Below are 19867 nucleotides of genomic sequence, written 5' to 3'. Positions count from 1 at the left end.
GCTGACACCTTGAGGTATGTGTGCAGTGCTGTGGGGGGTGGCTAGAAGCGATGCACTGGAAAGCTTTCTGAAACCAGTGATCCTTGAGCCTTGTTTCCTGGGTGTTGTGGGCTGCAGGTACTGTGGAAAGGCTGGAAGAGAAGGGTAGCCCCATGCGTGATTTGGCAACCTTAGGAGAAGTGCAGCGTCAATGCTTATTTTTGTTTAGTCATCCTGTTGTGGATTTCCGCCTTAAAGAAATTCTGTTTCTAGGTTCCAGGGGTCGGGGGCAGGGGCGTTGGGGAATGTGAGAGAGCTATCTCACAGGAATGCAATTTGTGAGAAATGAATATTTTGTTGAGTCCTCTGACTGTACTAAAAACAAGTCTCCTTTTAGTCTTTCTGCATTATAGCATACCCCTTCCCTCGTGCCAAGCCTCCCTCCAACCCCCCCAAAAAGAGAAACCAGATCAGATGGGATTTCCCTTTCTGATTCATCACCTCTTGTGAGTGGCCTGGTCTGCATAGCAGGTGGTCTATCTGCCCATCTCCCTTCAACCTACTGAATTTCTCCTGTCCTCCTCCAACTTCCAAGCAAGTGTCTCTTCCAGTCACTGGCAGTTGCCAGCAACCACGCGCTTCCAAATCTGAGTCCTGGTAAAGCCCCTCTTCAGTTTAATGTTGTGCAACAATATGTCAAGAATGTTGAGTGATCATAGTTATGGTACTTAGAACATCTGAGCCAACTACCTTTCATGGGTGTGTTTTTCCTACCTTCTAATTCTAGAAAGTGAAATCCGTTATTCTACATGGAAGAAAGCTGTGATGAAGTCAATGGGTTGGGTTACAACTCAGTCTCCAGAAAGTGGTAAAAATGTTTCTGTTTATTGCTTTTTCTTAGCATGTTAAATAGTTTATTATTTAAGTATCTAGCCATTTGCACTTAGCCAGGCTGCTCTGAAGAAAAGCATTACCATATATCCAAAGTTTCTAACATTTTGAAGACACTTTAAAGTTCTAAACAGAAAATGTAAATTATCAGATTGATATACATACTCTAACTCTATCCTGCTTTATCTTTCCTTATTAGTTTATTCCTGGTACTTCAATTGATAACTTAATCTTCCAAAAGTAAAGTTATTTCTAATTTCTTCTTAATGAAAAAAAATCAACTAGGGTCTTCTTTTTTCCCCTTTCTCTCATTGTACTTTACCTTTTTAGGGGGCTGTCTTTGTGACCTAAACCAACTAAAAGCTATATTAATTTCAGAGTATATTCTGTTACTTCCTAGGCTGATTCCAAGTACTTAGGGAATGTATGTAATGGGAATTCCTTTGGAATCAAATAGGAAGAAATATACCAAACATAGTAAATTAGAAGTGTTAGAATAGATTAGGAAATACTCTTGGCCAAAAAAAAAAAAAAAAAGAGAGAGCAAGCTATTTTATCATTCAATCACTTAGATAGGAAAGTGTACAGCTTAAATAAACCATTTAGATGTAAACAACCTTAAGCTGACTTTAATATGGCATAATATTATAATTCTCTGCTAAATGCAAGATTTGGAGCATAATGATTGAAACAATGGCCAATAATAGACCGAAGCATATACTTTAATTGAGAAGAGATTATAAACAAAATACTTGCCTTCCAGCCCCAAAGTGAGTATAGAACCACTTTTAATATGTCTGGCTTTTAGGAGAAGCTTCTGTAACCATCCACTACCACAGATCACTGTGATCTATGTTTTTAATCTTGGGTGTTCCTACTTGAAGCTGTTGTTTTTTCTCCTAAGTAAGTTTAATATCCTTTTTCTTTAAATTTTTTGTTCTGAAACTCAGCTTTCTTTCCCAAGATGGTGGCAAAGTTTTTCTTGCTATGACTGCAATTTTGAGAGACCCCTTGCAATTAAACTTCGCAATCATAAGCACTTTTCTAGCACAGTGCTAGTTGCTGTGTGAGATATAACAGACGTGAGCCCTGACTTTTCTAGTTGCACTTAATTACTGGCCATTGAGAAGTTGAGTTACATAATTTCTTTTACTAGCTGGATTTTTTTAAATGGCACAATCCTCCTATCTCTCTCCCCCCACTTCCATTCCTTCTATACACATACAAAGTTCTCCTTACTAGCAGTTGAGGATATAATTTTAATTGCAAAATTCCCACAAAATCAACTGATCATTCTTTATGTACCTTACTATCAGTGACTTTAAAATGTCAAGAAAAAGTTGATGAAAGAAAACAAAAAAAAATCACACTGCTTCAATTTCTGCTTATCAGCATTGATGATAAAAGTAATTTGATTTTTTGAGAGTTTTCTTTTTTTGCTTTAATTTTGGTTTTGTTTCAGTTAGACTGCAGTGGATTTAAGCCAAAATTTGAAAATGTTTTTTGAATTAGATTTATGAAAAACACTCTAATGTATAATATTTTGGGAGTCTCTAAGCTGTATAATAAACTCAGAATAATAATATTCAATTAATAAAATGCTAATTATATTCCTTTAAGCAATATAAGTTATATAACTATATAATAAGTTATATGATAATAGCAATACAGATAGTATCCTATTTTAATAAACTTGAAAGGATATTAGAATGGCTACCTTGTTTCTTAGCCTCCTTAAATTGCTTTAATTTATGGAAAGACTATTTAGGTTTGCTTAATTTCCAAAGTGCTTTGCCAATTTTGAAGCAGTCTTATATTTATTTTCTTGTTTTTAACTATATTTGGATGCATTATAAACACTTTTTAACATACTTTGATATGTATTTAAGATGTTTTGAAGTGATTGGGAGTTTGATGCTTTTTAGAGAGCTCATCATAAATGATGCCTTTTCGATTCTGGACTCAAAACCCACCAAAACATTTTGAAAGCAGGTCACACTGGTTTAAAATGGATTGTATAGTTATCAAATAACAAGCATATTATATATGTTATATGTGTGTGTGTGTGTGTATATATATATATACATATATCACTGAAAGGGAAATACCTTCATTAAGTAAATACCACCCTAGATTGATAAGGATCCCTGAATGCAGATAATCCTCAGGATCTTCTCAAACTAGAACTCACTGTAGGGACATCAGAAAAATTGGTCATTGTAACTTAGCAGATACAATGGGTGCTCTAAAAGAACTAAAAAATATATTCCCCTTTTCTAAAATCAAATTAAAATATAGTATCTACAAATATGGAAACAAAACAAAACCTGTGGGGTTTTTTTGTTTGTTTTTTTTAAGATTCTTCTTCTATTTTTATGCCACCATTCCAAAAAACCTTGTTTTTAATTTGAAAAAATAACATAAGCAGTGGTAAAATGGAGGAAATGGTTTATGTCCCTCTTTAATAAAAATCTACCTTCTACGGAGAAAGAAATGCATAGTAAGGGGAAAAAGTCCTCTTTCAAAAAAGGAAAGAAATGACTATCATCAGTTTACTATATAACAAAATATACCCGCAGAGAATCTTTAGCTATACTTCAATGAAGCCCCTTTGTCTAATAGTTTATTTTCTTAAATCTTGGACATTATTTTTGAATAAACTTCTCTTTTAAAAAATGTTAAATATTCTAGATATATAATTTTTAAATTTAGAAAAGGAATGATGTTTAAAGTAAGGGGTTCTAAGAGAATTCAGGTTAGAAAGTATCAAAATAATCACGTTCTCGGGTAATTTTTAAATGTAGACTAATACAATTTAGTTTTTCAATTACACTGATATTGTCAGGTGTATTTCCTTACATACCAAATTCTATTTTAAAAATAAAACTGAACTGATATTTTAGCAAAAATAGGGTTTAAAATTGATTTTCAGTAGACTGATAGAACTTTTCTCTGATATCCAAAGGACCAATAATTCGAACTTTGGGGGAACTGAATTGCTCATTTAGTATCTTTGGAGAAAAATCAAGAAAGCTAAAATCCACAGCCTCCCAAAAAAGTTCTCCATAGGCAGACTCTCTTTGGTATTGCCAATGGAAGGTTAATGTTGGTCTGTATGTATTATGTTCTTGGCTATTTGTGGCATGCTATCTGTATTGTTTGTTAACTGTCATGAGCCTTAAATATTGATTATATTTTTGATTTGAAGTAATAACTCTTTGCTAGCTTTTATGAATATACTATTTTTATGATTTGTTTTGCTGTCTTGTGATTCTTAACACAAATATTGTAATTATGTGTCTCTCTTTTGGTTTGCTTGACTGGAATTCTCTTCTGCTTGGATGACCACAGGTGACCCTAGTATCTTCTGTAGTCTGCCCTTGGGCTTTTTTATAGTGAGTAGCATGGTAATGTTAATCGGAGCAAGGTACATCTCAGGTTAGTTACTCTTTAAATTAGACAATTTTATTAGTTAGCATTAATGTATTTGTGTATAACTCAGCAGAAAATGTTCAGTGTTTTTCATTCTTTCTATGTTTAGGAACCTGGAAAATCAATTAAAGGTCTAATTAGATGGACCAGTTAAACTTTGGGGGTGGTTAGAATTAAGGACTATGACTCTGCTTAACCTTTTTTGTTTTTAATGGGTGATGATTTCTTTGAGGTGCTACATTTTGCTGTCAACTATAGAAATAAGCAAAAGTGAAAGTACTAATGTTTAAATGAAAAGACTTTCAGAATGACTGATGAAAGTTAAAGTATAATTTTGACATTAACTAAATTGGCTTTCAAATATATATAAATTGTTTTTCATACTCCTGAAAATTTGCTAAACAAGTCTTAATATTTCAATTCTGGCACGAGTTTCAAGCCAGAGCATGTTAGCAGAGTTCCTGTAAAACTCTAAAACTGGGAAATATTTATAGTCACTATTATTTTACTTAAAAGAGAATACATTTTATGAACTGAAGTTTTTAAAATTATTGCTTAAATAAATTGGGGTTGAAATGAAAACTGAATTATTATTTTTGAACATTAACTTCTACTAAATATTCTTATAAAAGCAAAATGGTTCAGCATGTTATGAGATACATTGCATAATCTGTGTTAATTTAAATGTAATGGCCATTTTTGGAAGGCTGCTCTGATAATAGCTCAAATTTTTTTCAAATTATTGGCTTAAAATGGAAATGACTTATTTCTTAATCCATATGTTTTTATGAAAATGAAGTTTTTTAAGGCAATCTTCATGATTAAGGAAAAAGTTAAATTATCTCCCTTAATTAATATGATGATGACCTGGGTTTAAAATGTAAAAATTAAACTTTATTGATGTAGGGGGAACATCTGTTTGTAGAAATCGACAAGCATTTATTCAGCTTGGCATTTTCAATTTAGTGTTATTTATAATATGGAATGAAAATTATGGCATCACAGCATTAGATTATCTTTTAATTAATGAGAAAATTTGTATACTTGTATGAGAATTTAAGACTAGATTATATTACGTTTTTCTGTATTCTTCATATTAAAGCATATTCAGAATAAATTTGTTCAGATCATCTGCTTCTGTACTAACAGTACCTTATTTTGGTATTATAGTAACAGAAGAAAAAACTGGAATACTCCAATGAATATTGTTTTCAAACACAAGCACTAATCCAAATAAAGTTAATTTTCCTTTGAATTACCTTACAAAAAGCCTCCATCTACATAAATCTATATAGAACCTGTTCTCTTTCTGCTTCTCAGAAATATTTGGTGGAAGACTCTAAACATTTCCATGAGAACTGTAATTTAAATTTATAAACAAACATATATACTATTTTAGAAAAAAAAATTATTACTTTTTATTATCCCAAATATTTTCAGCTGCATAATTCTGTTCTGGAAAAGGAAAGGAAAAAACATTGCAGCTGAAAGTTTTTATCGTTTTTTTTTTTTTTTCTGTTTCCCCGTTGGTACCATGATGGTATGAACAGGTCTAGTCCCTGTGAAAAGGGAGACACGTAGCATCTCTGTAAGCTAAAGGATACATTTAAGTGTCCAAATTCTTAGACTTCTAAAAGTCTAAGACTTTTATGCATGCATATGGTCACCATGTTTAGGTTCTCTTTTTGATGACATACACTGAAATTTGAGAAAAGTGGGAATTGTTTGCCTTGGTAAACAATTAGCAACAGTGGTAGTATTTGCTAGTTTTGGAACTGGCCCATTTATATTTGTTGCATTTTACCTCTGAGGCATTATTTAGAAATCATATGGAATTTCTAGCTTAATAAATAATTGAATAGTCTTCATTGCTTTAACTCCTGAATTGCATGCATGTATTATTGACGTATATGGTTTTTGTCCCCCATTGCAGGTATTCCATAAATAATACCAACTCACGGATTCCCAAGATGCGAGCTTTTTATGTAACGGGAGAATCCTGCAATTAATTCTGTTTCTTAATGTGATGACACTATTCATAGACTCTATTTTATTTATGAGCCACTTGCTGTATGACCCTTCAAGTAGACCTGTGGCTTGAAATAAAGAAAATGCAGCAGAAAGAATGCTATAGAAACATTTGGTGTGTTTTTTAACATCGACAGTTAAGGTTGGGCCGGCCACTTTTGGGGCTGATCCCGTCCATTACCATAACATCCTACCCCATTCCCTCTAAGATCTAGGAAGAATTCAGATCCTGTCCATTGGATTCTTTCATCAAACATATTGAAACGCTATTAGACTAGGATTTGATTCTCTGTACTACACACACTTGCTTAAGGGGTTACTACCAACCTGTTAAAAATGAATGACTTTTTGTTTATTTTTAAACAGATTCCCAAAAGTCTTCCTTTCTATATATTAGAAGCCCACATCTTCACTGAATGTTTAAATAGAAACCTCTACTAAATTGTTAAAATGGAAATTTTAGTATTCTCATAGCTTGAATATTTTTCTGCAAAGTGTTTGCTAAAACGGAAATTCTTCAGACATTGTACACGGTCTCACAATAATGACTTTCTGTCTGGATCTTATAGGAAAGGACACTTTCTTTTTTGTTTCCATCACTCCTTTTTATATTTTTTACTTTGTATGTATAACATACATACCTGTATATTTTATATACTGTGGTTAGCCCATTTATAAATTAAGAGCACATTGTATTCAGTAGGTTACGACAGGGTTGGTCTTAAGTGGACTACTATGTTATTAATATTTTGTAGAAAACAGCTGTATACATTTTTGGACAACGGTTATGCATATTATTTACCAGGAGAAATTTTTTCTGAAAGAGCCAACATTTAAAATTTAAGTATATATTCTATGTCAATGAAAGAAAATGTACTTTATTGTGACTTCAACTATATTTCTTATACCTTATAATTTTATTTAACTGTCTTAGCTAAAAAAAGAAAAAGAAAAAAACTATGGAATACTACAGTAAATATTTTTTTCAAACATCTTATGTTAGTTAGTGCTAGCCCAAATAAAGTTATTTTTCCTTTGCCTTAATTTTAGACATATTTGGGATCCTTTTGAGGAAATGAGAGAATGTCAAATAAGTTAAAAAACCTAAGCAGAAAAAAAATTTAGGAATGAATTTAAGAATCTCTTTCAATTCAAATTTTATCAGTTCTTTCTTTCTTTTTTTTTTTTTTTTTTTTTTTTTTTGTGACAGAGTCTTGCTCTGTTGCCTGGGCTAGAGTGCCGTGGCATCAGCCTAGTTCACAGCAACCTCAAATTCCTGGGCTTAAGCGATCCTCCTGCCTCAGCCTCCCGAGTAGCTGGGACTACAGGCATGCGCCACCATGCCTGGCTAATTTTTTCTATATATATATTTTTAGCTGTCCAGATCATTTCTTTCTATTTTTTTTAGAGACGGGGTCTTGCTCTTGCTCAGGCTGGTCTCGAACTCCTGACCTCGAGCGATTCTCCCACTTCGGCCTCCCAAAGTGCTAGGATTATAGGCGTGAGCCACCGCGCCCAGCCCAAATTTTATCAATTCTTAATAAGAAATTGCTATCTGGGATGACAGATTTATCTCTACTTAATATAATATTATAACTGAAAAAAGCTTACCGTTAGAAATGCCTTCCAGTGAAACCAAGAATTTCTCAAAATATTTAATGTCACATGTTATAAGAAGTCACCTAATCCAATTTCTTAATATCAATTTTTAAGATATCTTTTTTTTTTTTTTTTTTTATTTATTTTTTTTTTTATTTTACAGAATCAAAGAGTCTAACAGTATATCTTGTTAGATACAGTATGTCCTCATAATGTATACATTATTTCTTGTACAATGATATGAAATAATATGGGAAATATTCATGATAAATTATTAAGTGAACAGTGCAAGTTAAAAACAATAGTTTCATATTTTTTTCCCCCACCCCCCCTTTCCCGAGTCAGCACCTTCAAGTGTTACCACTCCCCAAACGGTGCGCAATGCACTCATTGTGTAGGCATACCCCCATCCCCTCCCCCACCCCCCACCTCAGTCTGATGTCCAATTGGTGTCATATCTTAAAATTAATTTGTTTTGTAGTAAATAACTAAGAAAAGATTGCCTCCTAGTTATTTTCTTCAATGAGTGCTGAATGGGGAAATATTTATATGTTAATATAAAAGGTTTTATTTTGTTTGGAATTAATGGTAGTTTTAATCACTGTTCTGATTGTGCTATTTCTAAATTATTGAATCTGCTGGGTTTTATTGATGCAGCTGCCACATAAGTGACATAAATATTATAGAAAGGTACTGTGAAATGATCACTTTGTGGCAGGGTACTTTTAAACATAATTATGTTTCTACAAAGGTAGGTTGAATTCATTGTAAATAATTGTGAAACTCACTGTTCAAATAATTTTAAGATTACATTAATTTTTCTATGAATTACAAGGTTTATAAATGTTTGAAATTGTACATGTTGATATTTAATGATAAATTTACTTAAAATAAATTGACCCCTCATTCTTACTTGCATTTCTCATTTACAGACTAGAACTTAGGTGAAGGTTAAATTAAGAAAGCTGTTTCAGGCGATGTGAAACTCAGCTGTTAGTACTTGATCAGGCACATACTGAAGAATTAACCAACAGCCAAAGTAGTTTCTGGAATGATAAACACCTTAATCATTCTATTAGAACAGACTGCACTCTCCCATCTAAGCATTTCCAGAAAATACCTTGGCAAGGTCAGTGGCCATTATCAATAGGATCTTGCATGGCTAACCATAATCTTCTACTGGTTTCATTCTGTGCTTCTGTTCCTCTCTACCTGGGATAATTGGTGGAGTCATTGTTCTCTCAACTCAATAGCGAATACCTCAATCTTTTGTTCTCCAACTAATCAGTAAAATAAGTAATCCATCTTTGCTTCTGTAATGATATTTTAGAATTTTTAGTGTGTTTCTTTTGAACTACCCAAAGCCCAATTCTTTGGGATATTTATGGTGGTTTTGTATCATGTGGGAATGAAGAATGATAGCTATTAGCATTGACAGTGGAGTAAATAGTATTTATCCTGTACTGTTTACCTAATAGTAAATAGAAGTACAAAAATTGCTTTTAACTATAAATCTTAATAGCTTGTTTAACTAATTTAAACTATTTAAATAATGAAATTTACTTGATTCTTTGCTCTTGCAACTTAGCAACATTTATAATAAGTTCACATAATAAACAATTAGAAAACTGAGTGACTATTTAACCCAGTTTGATTACTACTTTGTCTATAATTTATAGGTACATATCTTAATTCTGGCCTTATAATTAAATATAAGATGTGCCAAATACTGTAGACAAAAAACTTACAAGTATTTCCTCATTATATTTAATGGAAATGACCGATTAAATTAAATTTGAGGACTATAAAGATAAATATTTTAAGAAGCAGAAGATAGGTAAAAAACAAGTTGCTCAACTAGGCCAATATCTTTAATTGCCTGTTTTCATCCTATTTCAGATAACTGGTTCTACCTGACAGCATAACAGTTGAGAGGATGACAATATTTTACTTTAAAAGGCAGCCTCAGGCCTTTTTCAATTTTCCCATTGAGTATTTAAATTAAGTAGCTTCTTTTATTCCTCATCATTGAACCTGATGGTATTTATCTCCTTGGTTGCTTATTATTGTATGACCAGTTTACAAGTAAATTTCATAAATACCATCATTTAAATCATCACCAAAACATTTATCAGATGGAGACTGTTTAAACTATGGTACAGCCATGCAATAGAAAATGTGTTGCTTTAGAAAAGAATGCAAATACTGTCTAGAAATGTATGAAAACATATTCAGGATAAGTGAAAAAGCAAGGTGCAGAGCAGCAAGTAAGTGTACTACCCTTCTATTAGAGAGAGAGAGAAACTAGAATGTTTGCCTATGCTGGAAGGACGCTTAAGAAGCTGTTAATAGTGTTTACCTACTGGGACAGAAAGGTGATAATCAGGCATTTGGGAGATACAGGTGGGAAAAACTTCACTACATATATATTTGAACCATCTTAATTGATAGTATGTATAATATTGAACCATGTTAATGCATTAACTATTTATAAAACTAATTTAAAATTTTTGAACTTAAATCCAGAGGACATTGTACATGAATATTCATACAGCATCATTCATAATAGCCAGAAAGGGGAAACTCAAATTTCTATCTGTTGATGAATGGATAAACGAAAGTGGTGTGTCCATACAATGGAATATTATTCAGCCATAAAAGTAAGTACTGCTACATGCTACACGAATGAACCTTGAAAATATTATGCAAAGTGAAGGAAACCAGACAAAAAGCCACATATTGTATGATTCCATTTATATGAAATGTCTAGAGTAGACAAATCCATAGAGACAGAAAGTAAATTAGTGATTGCCAGAGGCTGGGGGAAGGAAAAATGGGAAGTGACTTCTAATGGGTAGTGGGTTGCTTTTGGGGAGATAAAAGTGTTCTGAAATTAGATGTGATGGTTGCACAACTTTATGAATATACTCAAAACAAGATTTGTACATTTTAAAGGAGTGCCTTTTATGGTATGAGAATTATATCTCAAGAAAAACATCATAAAAAATTTCAAAGGTCATGAATTAGTGACTCACAGGCCAAATTCAGCCCACAGGCTTTTTTTACAACAACAAAATTAATTTTCATTTATGTAAAATAAACATAAATGCACAGTCCCTGATGTCACGTGAGTTTGTGGGCCTGAAATGAGCCCTCTGAAGAAAATGAATTTTATTTTTATTTATTCCTTCAAAAATGGAGGTTAAGAAATTAACTCCTTTGTATTCCACTTCACTAGTTTTTTTTCAAGTGTTTAATATTGGAAGTAAGAAAAATGCTTTAGGCCCTAATACCTAAAACATTATGATGAAACAGAAGTTCTGCCCTTCTATTTATCTTGCCAGGAGTTTTCCTCCCCCCATCTCCAGACTTGATAAATGAGGAGAGCCTTCTGATAGTATTAACCAAAGTATATTACCAAAATTATTAATAATTTGATTTTCCCCTAAGTGGAACCTTTAACTGTGCTGTTTCTTAATTTTCTTAAAGGTTTAATTTCATCTGCTCATCATCGCCTCCCCAACTTCAATTTAAACCTTCACTCAGCCTTCATTGTTACCACCACACCTCCTTTCTTTACTACAAAGCCTATGGGAGGAAACAATAGGTTGGTTTGTAATCTACCTCTTCAATTAATTGTAACTCTAAATCAAATAGCAGTGAATATTTGCAAGTTCACGCTCTACATCTGGTTTCTCAGATGCCAAGGGAGCTCTTTTTAAAATGAGCATTCCTGGCCACTGTATTTATTTATTTATTTATTTTGATAAAACTGTTTGCTTGGAAATGAGAGTAGTACTAATCTTTCAAAAATTAGAAAATAAAAAAAAATTAGAAGAGTAGAAAATCACTCATAATAATCGCTATGGTCATCATTTTGATTTTTTCCCCCAAACTTTAAGGGAGTGTTTCACAGATCTTGAATGTTCACAAGCTTAATATAAAATTTTTGCCATGCAAAATAATATAGGGTGTCATGTGTGTGGACACATACAGGTGAATAGAAGTATAAAACATACATAAAATGATAAATACCAAGTTTAGGGTGGTGGTTGCCTCTAAAAGGAGGGGATGCAATCAGGGAAAGGGACTTTGGTGGAACCTGAAAAGCTTTGTTTCTAAAAAAATTAAGAGTTAAATAAATATAGCAAAATCTTACGATTTTGCACTGTTTAGAGGTAGATACACATGTATTTACTGTATTCTCTACATTTTTGTATGCTTGATATATTGCATAATAAAAAATAAGGCGTATTGCCCCCATGATTGCGTGGATCTAAATCCATCACTCGCTGTCCACTCATCAGTGTAATTTGGTTTGTCCTGACAGCCTTCTCAATTAAAAGAGTTGAAATCTTATTGATCTTGTCTTCTGGCAGAATTATTTCAAGCACCTCATGAAGTATCAATATACAGGAGAAATAAATGTGTATTAGAAATTACATCCGTACATAGCCATTCACTTGGTGTGAACTGAATTTAGAAGACTCAAAGAAATATCCATTTGTTTTGTTAATATTTCCTACATAGTATCTTCCACAAATTTTAATATATTACTGCATGGCTGTAAGCTCGCCACATTTATCATTATATGTTAAGGCTAGAAAATTTCTGGACAGAAAAGTCTCTACACTTAAGTTTAATGTTCAGGGAAAAATAATTGTGATCATCATACTGGGTTTTAAATTAGGCACAAGACCTGTTTTATTGTATTCCAGGTTTTAGTTCATTACAGTACAAAGAAAGTAGTAAATAACAAAATTGAATCAAATTTGCTTTTCAAATGTGTTCAAAACACCACAGACATTGATAAAATGGTAGGGTGATAATCAAAATGATTAACATCACAATTCTCCAATTTCACCTTTGCTGGGGTTTTTCCCCACATTACAGTTCCATATTTTAGTTTTCTTTGCTCACATTCAGGGAGATGTTACTGCTAGTTAGACATAATGACTAAAACTAAGTTGATGGGATCCTTCCATGACTTTTCAGTGTTACCTTTGTCTCCATCCCACAGATTGAGTTAATGTCTCTAATTCTGTATGTTAAATATATGGGTACATATATCCTGCAAGGATATGCACACACCCCAAAAACACACACGCATGGTAATATTCTTGTTCAGTATAATCACATGTGAGTATGAGAGAGTCTTAATGTTTTCTATTAAATAGGTTCATTCAGAATAAACAAAACCAAAGTTATTTTGTCTATGGATTTCAGACTGGAATAATAAAAATTATTGGAAGGACATTTTTGTCAGGTCTTCAGTATATGTAGGTGTTCATCGGAGATACCATGTTCCCGTTCCCTCCATCTCAGAGAGAGAGACACACATGTATGCCAGGCCTGGACAGGGCCTGGCTTGTGACACGCAGAGCTCAGTATACTCTGAAGCCTGCTGCTTCATGTCTCCTCATTAAGTACAATGACTGTGTTTGGCTAACTCCACTCACTGGTGACCACCTGGGCCTCCCAAAAAGAAGATTGCCCTTCAAAACTAAAGAAATCATGCCATACCCAGCCCCACATTCTTGGCTTAAGTCAAGCATCTATACAATTCCAGCCAAGGATTTCTGTCTCCAATTCAAAGAACAGGTGAAGCTACAGTGTGAGGCTGCAAATGTTAACATAGGTTTCATTCATTTAGATCATAGTAGACAAGACTTCAAAGGTTGTGGGGTTTTTTTATTGAGTTATTAATATATTTTAGGCACCATAATGCCAATATTAACAAGTGATTATAACAGATGCTGAACCATTTCTGCTGAAATGTGTCAAATATCCACTCACAACTTATTAAGGAATGTGTACCACACAAGAGCCTCTTATCTTTTCCAAATCCGTCACTTGTAAACTCTTATCAGCTTGCTAAAGGCCACCTAAGAATAGGATCTAGTCAATGACTCAGGTTGCCTTTTGAAAAGCTGGCCTCGTGTAAGAAACAAATTTAACCGCTAGGTGGCGCTGCTCTCCACAGTTTGGCTTCTCTGTCTTCACAGGCATCCTTTCCGTCAGGGTGTGCTGCAGAAGTTACTACTGTACTGGTTTTTGGTAATTGTAGTTAAATGAAAGCATAGCAGTGACCATGGGAGATACACAAGTGCTTACATGCTAGGATAAAAAACCAAAGACTTACCTGAAGCCATCAATCCATTCAGTTTCCCGCATCTCTGATTTTCCTTAGATTTTCAGCTCATCATGAAAGTCAGGTTTGTAGATACTACTCTTTGTAACTTATAATTTAACATTTAATAATTGGAATATCTCTGCTAATTACACATTGTATACTCTCCTAAATTTATTCAGTCACAAATACATTCTTAGTTACAGCTTATTTTCTTTAAAAAGTTTTTCTTTTTTTTTTTTTTTGGCCGGGCGCGGTGGCTCACGCCTGTAATCCTAGCACTCTGGGAGGCCGAGGTGGGCGGATCGTTTGAGCTCAGGAGTTCGAGACCAGCCTGAGCAAGAGTGAGACCCCATCTCTACTAAAAATAGAAAGAAATTATATGGACAGCTAAAAAAAAATATATATATATAGAAAAAATTAGCCGGGCATGGTGGTGCATGCCTGTAGTCCCAGCTACTCGGGAGGCTGAGACAGGAGGATCGCTTGAGCCTAGGAGTTTGAGGTTGCTGTGAGCTAGGCTGACGCCACGGCACTCACTCTAGCCTGGGCAACAGAGTGAGACTCTGTCTCAAAAAAAAAAAAAAAAAAAAAAAAGTTTTTCTTTTTTAACACTTCTGTTCATAGTTGATGCTTGGGATGATATAATAGAATCAACCAATTCCAAGACAAAATTGTACCCCCATTATTTTCCCAATACAAATCAAATTATTTTTCATTCTTTCTCATTTGAACATTTTTGCCTTTCACCTATTTGGTTCTAGAAAAGTATAAAGAAAAAAATTTGTTTTTATAACAATCCACAACATGATCAAGACAAAACTGTTAATTGTACTTGATGTTGACAGCATCATTATTGTCTCAATATCAAGCAGATCTTTTTGAGCCCTATTATAACTTTTTACATATTGAGCTTTACAAAGTTTTTAAGAAAGTATTCTTTATTATTACAATCAATCAGCATTTTGATCACATGCTCTAACCACCATAAGCACTATAGCATCCAAATATAATAAAACCTAATTTTTTTTTTTTTTTTTGAGACAGAGTCTCACTCTGTTGCCCAGGCTAGAGTGAGTGCTGTGGCGTCAGCCTAGCTCACAGCAACCTCAAACTCCTGGGCTCAAGCGATCCTCCTGTCTCAGCCTCCCGAGTAGCTGGGACTACAGGCATGTGCCACCATGCCCGGCTAATTTTTTCTATATATATTTTTAGCTGTCCATATAATTTCTTTCTATTTTTAGTAGAGATGGGGTCTCGCTCTTGCTCAGGCTGGTCTCGAACTCCTGAGCTCAAACGATCCGCCCACCTCGGCCTCCCAGAGTGCTAGGATTACAGGCATGAGCCACCGCGCCCGGCCTAAACCTAACTAATTTTGAAAATGGATAATCTAATTTATAGAATATTTTGTAGTAAAAAAATTCCACATAGAGTTGGATGAGACAATAGATTCATATCAATGTTAATAGACTACACATAAGATTAAATTGCATTAATCATAAAACAGTTATTGAGCAAACAATTTTAAAGCCTTAAATCCTTAGGCATCTTGTGGGTAAAGTGTGTTTTAAATTGAATTACTTTTTATTTAAAAAATTTTTTTTAAATGCTGTAAAAATAAACTGAAAATAAAATAAACAGAAGCTACTTTAGAATTAAGTAATCCAAATTGATTATTATCTAAAAGGAGTAATGATATTTTGCTTTGCATTGTACTGTTAGTGAGAAACTTAGTTGTGGATGTATAGATGTAAAAATGCACAACCATGAAAGTATAGTCAAAGAGACTTGTCTTGCTCACAAAAACTGTTTTTGGAGCTCTCTTACAGAAAGTCATCAAAAAGGTTTTAATCTAAAAGATTTGAGTAAGATGTTAACTTGAAGTAAAGTAAATGGCCTTAGGGCTGTATTATTCCTTCCTCTCTCAGGTTTCTAGTTTAAGAAATAATGAGTTTTGTTTCTAAATATTGCTTTAGCAGAGCTAATTTTAGTCCCCTTGGGGGAAGGGATTGAAGAAAGGAAAGGGAAGTTTTTCGAAGCATGCTTTAGTAATCAATTGACTTTGGCTGGGCGCGGTGGCTCACGCCTGTAATCCTAACACTCTGGGAGGCCGAGGTGGGCGGATCGTTTGAGCTCAGGAGTTCGAGACCAGCCTGAGCAAGAGCGAGACCCCATCTCTACTAAAAATAGAAAGAAATTATATGGACAGCTAAAAATATATATATAGAAAAAATTAGCCGGGCATGGTGGTGCATGCCTGTAGTCCCAACTACTCGGGAGGCTGAGACAGGAGGATCCCTTGAGCTCAGGAGTTTGAGGTTGCTGTGAGCTAGGCAGACGCCACGGCACTCACTCTAGCCTGTGCAACAAAGTGAGACTCTGTCTCAAAAAAAAAAAAAATTGACTTTGGTGTACCCAAATGGACTCCACCATTTTAAATGTGTATACTTAAAGATTTTTCTGAAATCAAAAGGAAAAAGAGCCAATTCTGCCATCAAATATTTGGTTACTATAGTAAAATATACCTAGATTATTAACAAATTTTTCATAAATATCTTCTCAAAGTAATAAATTACAATAATTAAGTTAGTAATGTTTTGGGCATTAAAATTTCAATTTAGGGTGGTTGCAGTTTCTGATAAAGAGCAAGCTCGGTGTATCAGTTATCTCTTGCTGCATAACAGATCACCCCAAAATTTAGTGGCTTAAAACAACCACCATTTTACTGGTCACAATTCTGTAAACCATCAATTTGGCCTGGTCTCACGGGGCGGGGGGGGGGGGGTGTCATTCTGTTGGTCTTGCTTGGATTACTTCTGGTCCCATAGTCAGATGGCCCATTGGCTGGAGGTTGGCTGGCCCTGGGTGACCTCACTCACACATCTGGAGCTGTCAACCAGAGCCGCTCAGTTGCTTTGCATATTGCCTATCCAGCAGGATAGCTCAGACATCTTGCCATGGTGGCTGGGTACCAAGAGGGCAAGAGTGGAAGTTGTAAGGCCTCTTGAGACCTTTGCCTGGGAAGTTCCATAATATCACTTCCACTGTTTTCTATTGGTCAAAACATATCATAAGGCCAGCCTAGATTCAAGGAAAGAGAAAATAGATAGACTCTACCTTTTGATAGGAAGATCTGCAAATAGTTTGTGGCTATATTTATCTATCACACTAGATGATTCAAATTGACCTCATTGAAAATGTCAAAATAATACCTTAAAAGTATTGAAGACCTGAAAAGACAGTAATGAAGTCCCAGCATAAGTTTTAATTTTTGAATGATACCCTGTAATCAGAGAGAGGAGCTATCAGAGCACCAAAGATGAATAGGCTTCACACCTGGGATCCAGATACAGAAGTCCAGGACCAGAATGCATCCAAAATGTAGGGGGTCTTATAGGAGTCTGTCCAGCACTACAGAAGGTTTCAAAATGATCGCACCTCCAGGGTAAGGACTGGATCTGCTCCCTCACTTTCTATCCATGAGGACTACAGAGAAGGCTGCCTTGGCTCCGAGCAGAGCTAGAGAATAAATAAAAGGAAAAGAATCCCTGAGAAGTTGTTGCCACATACCTGCCCTTGTCCAAGTTTGCACTCCAGGGACTCATACCCCCAATGAGCAGGGTCCATAAAGCCTTGAACTTGGTTGATGCAATCTGGATTGGAAGTGCTCCCAGGTGCCTGACCCAATTGAATCACAAAGCCTCTCCAAGCCTAGATCTTTGGAGGCCACCAGAAATAATTGTCCAAAGGCAATGACCAGCATGAAGTCAAAGAGAGTGCTAGAAAACAAGGCATCATCTATGTAAACCTGATGAAATAACAGCAGAAAGAGATTTTAACAATTTCACATATTACCAGACAAGTTTCAAGAAATAAATGACAAACTTGAAAACATCTGCACGGCAGAAAACTATAAAAGAGATATGGCAGGTTTGAAAAAGAAACAACTTGAACTTCTGGGAGTGGAAAATAACCAAAATTAAGAACACAGTGGATATTAAACAGATTGGACACATCTTATTAAATCTTCCAGTTTAATTTAGTAAACTGGAAGGTAGATCAGGACAAATTACCCAGCACTGAGCACAGAAAGAAAAGAAGGGGGGAAAGTCTCTGCCAGCCCAACTGTGAATTCTGGAATAATGATTGCCTGTTAGAGGAGTCCCACACTGGGAAGAAATGGCCAGACCTGAGTCACACACCCTGCTCAGCCCTGGCCAAGGGCCACCCTGAGAAAAGCCTGACCTCGGTTCAAAAACCGAGATGAGATCGGGCACGGTGGCTCATGCCTGTAATCCTAGCACTCTGGGAGGCTAAGGTGGGAGGATTGCTTGAGGCCAGGAGTTTGAGACCAGCCTGAGCAAGAGTGAGACCCTGTCTCTACAAAACATAGAAAAATTGGCTGGGCGTGGTGATGCATGCCTATAGTCCCAGCTACTTGGGAGGCTGAGGCAGAAGGATCGCTTGAGCCCAGGAGTTTGAGGTTGCAGTGAGCTATGATGATGTCACTGCACTCTAGCCCGGGTGACAGAGTGAAACCCTGTTTCAAAAAAACTTGATATGGACTCTGAAGGAGCTAACAGCTGGAAGCATATATAGGTAGTAAAACTATGAAAAGTACAAGGGAATGATTAACCTAGAAGTCAGGACAGTAGTTACTTCTGGGAGTGTGCGAAGGGGTTGCAAGTGGGCAGTAACCCACACTTGACCAGCTTTTAGAATGATGGTTCTTCTAGCTCATGACTGGGGTCACGTGTACATGAGGGTTCACCTTATAATAATAAATAATTTGTTTAGCTACATATTTATATTTTACATTCTTTCCTGTATGTAAATTTTGTTTTACAATAAAAAAGGCTAAAAAAGACCTTAATGTATAACAGAGGCTATAGAAGAAGATAAATGAGGAGAAAAAAATCAACAAGAGCAAAATCACAAGCTTGCCCAATACTCTTTACCCTCTTCCTGAATATTTTTCCTCCATAGCACTTATCACCATCTGAAACACTATGTATTTCAATACATTACTCTGTTTGCTGTCTGTCTTCCTTCCTCTCCTCTAGAATGTAAGCTCAGTGAAGATAGGAATTTTTTTTTCTGGTTTATTTCTTTATCCCCAGTGCCTAGGAGTGGGAAGCACATGGTAAGTGCTGAATATATATGTGTTGAATGAATGAAAAAATGAATGAATGAATGAATGAATGAATAGCATCTGTGTTAGTCTGTTTTGCATTGTTATGAAGGAAATACCTGAAGCTGGGTAATTTATAAAGAGAAGAGGTTTATTTGGCTTGTGGTTCTGCAGACTGTAGAAGAAGCATCTGCTTCTGGCGAAGGCTTCAGGGAGCTTCCAATCAAGGTGGAAGGTGAAGGGGATGCAGGCATGTCACATGGCGAGAGAGGGAGCAAGAGAGGGAGGAGGTGGTGCCAGCCTCTTTTGAAACAACTGGCTCTTGGCTCTTGCATGAACTAATAAAGCAAGAACTTACTCATTATGGTGGGGAGGGCACCAAGCCATCCATGAGGGATCCACCCCCATGACCTAAACACCTCCCACCAGGCCCCACATTCAACACTGGGGATCAAATTTCAACTTGACATTTGGAGGGAACAAACATCCAAATTATATCAGCATCCTAAGAATTTATCTTTAGCTGCAAGAGAGACTGTTCTAGTGGATTAGTAATGGCCATTTTAGAATGCCACTTTTTGAATGATGGGGCTCCTGGGAGCTTTAGATAATGATTTTTCATCGTGTGTGTAGTGATCAATCACTGGAGTTTGGTTTGAAGAAAAGAACTGTTAGCC

General features: G+C 35.2%; 1 protein-coding gene across 4 annotated transcripts in view; it reads left to right on the top strand.

Annotated features, from left to right (window-relative positions):
- Nucleotides 1-6687, top strand: part of GK (glycerol kinase) — a 70570-nt gene extending 63883 nt beyond the window's left edge. For 2 of the 4 annotated variants that reach the window (XM_069464112.1, XM_069464111.1), the window contains 3 exons: nucleotides 767-847; nucleotides 4222-4308; nucleotides 6236-6687. In XM_069464112.1, coding sequence (XP_069320213.1) covers nucleotides 767-847; nucleotides 4222-4308; nucleotides 6236-6246 — 179 coding nt within the window. In that variant the 3' untranslated portion in view covers nucleotides 6247-6687. The remainder of the gene's footprint in view (nucleotides 1-766; nucleotides 848-4221; nucleotides 4309-6235) is intronic. The other 2 variants (XM_069464115.1, XM_069464114.1) reach the window with 2 other exon arrangements.
- The last annotated feature ends 13180 nt before the right edge of the window (nucleotides 6688-19867 follow it).

This window comes from Eulemur rufifrons, chromosome 30 (genome assembly GCF_041146395.1).
Source record: "Eulemur rufifrons isolate Redbay chromosome 30, OSU_ERuf_1, whole genome shotgun sequence".
Classification (NCBI taxonomy): Eukaryota; Metazoa; Chordata; class Mammalia; order Primates; family Lemuridae; genus Eulemur; species Eulemur rufifrons.
Note: the sequence above shows the minus strand (reverse complement) of the source record. Positions and strands in the feature narration are given on the sequence as shown.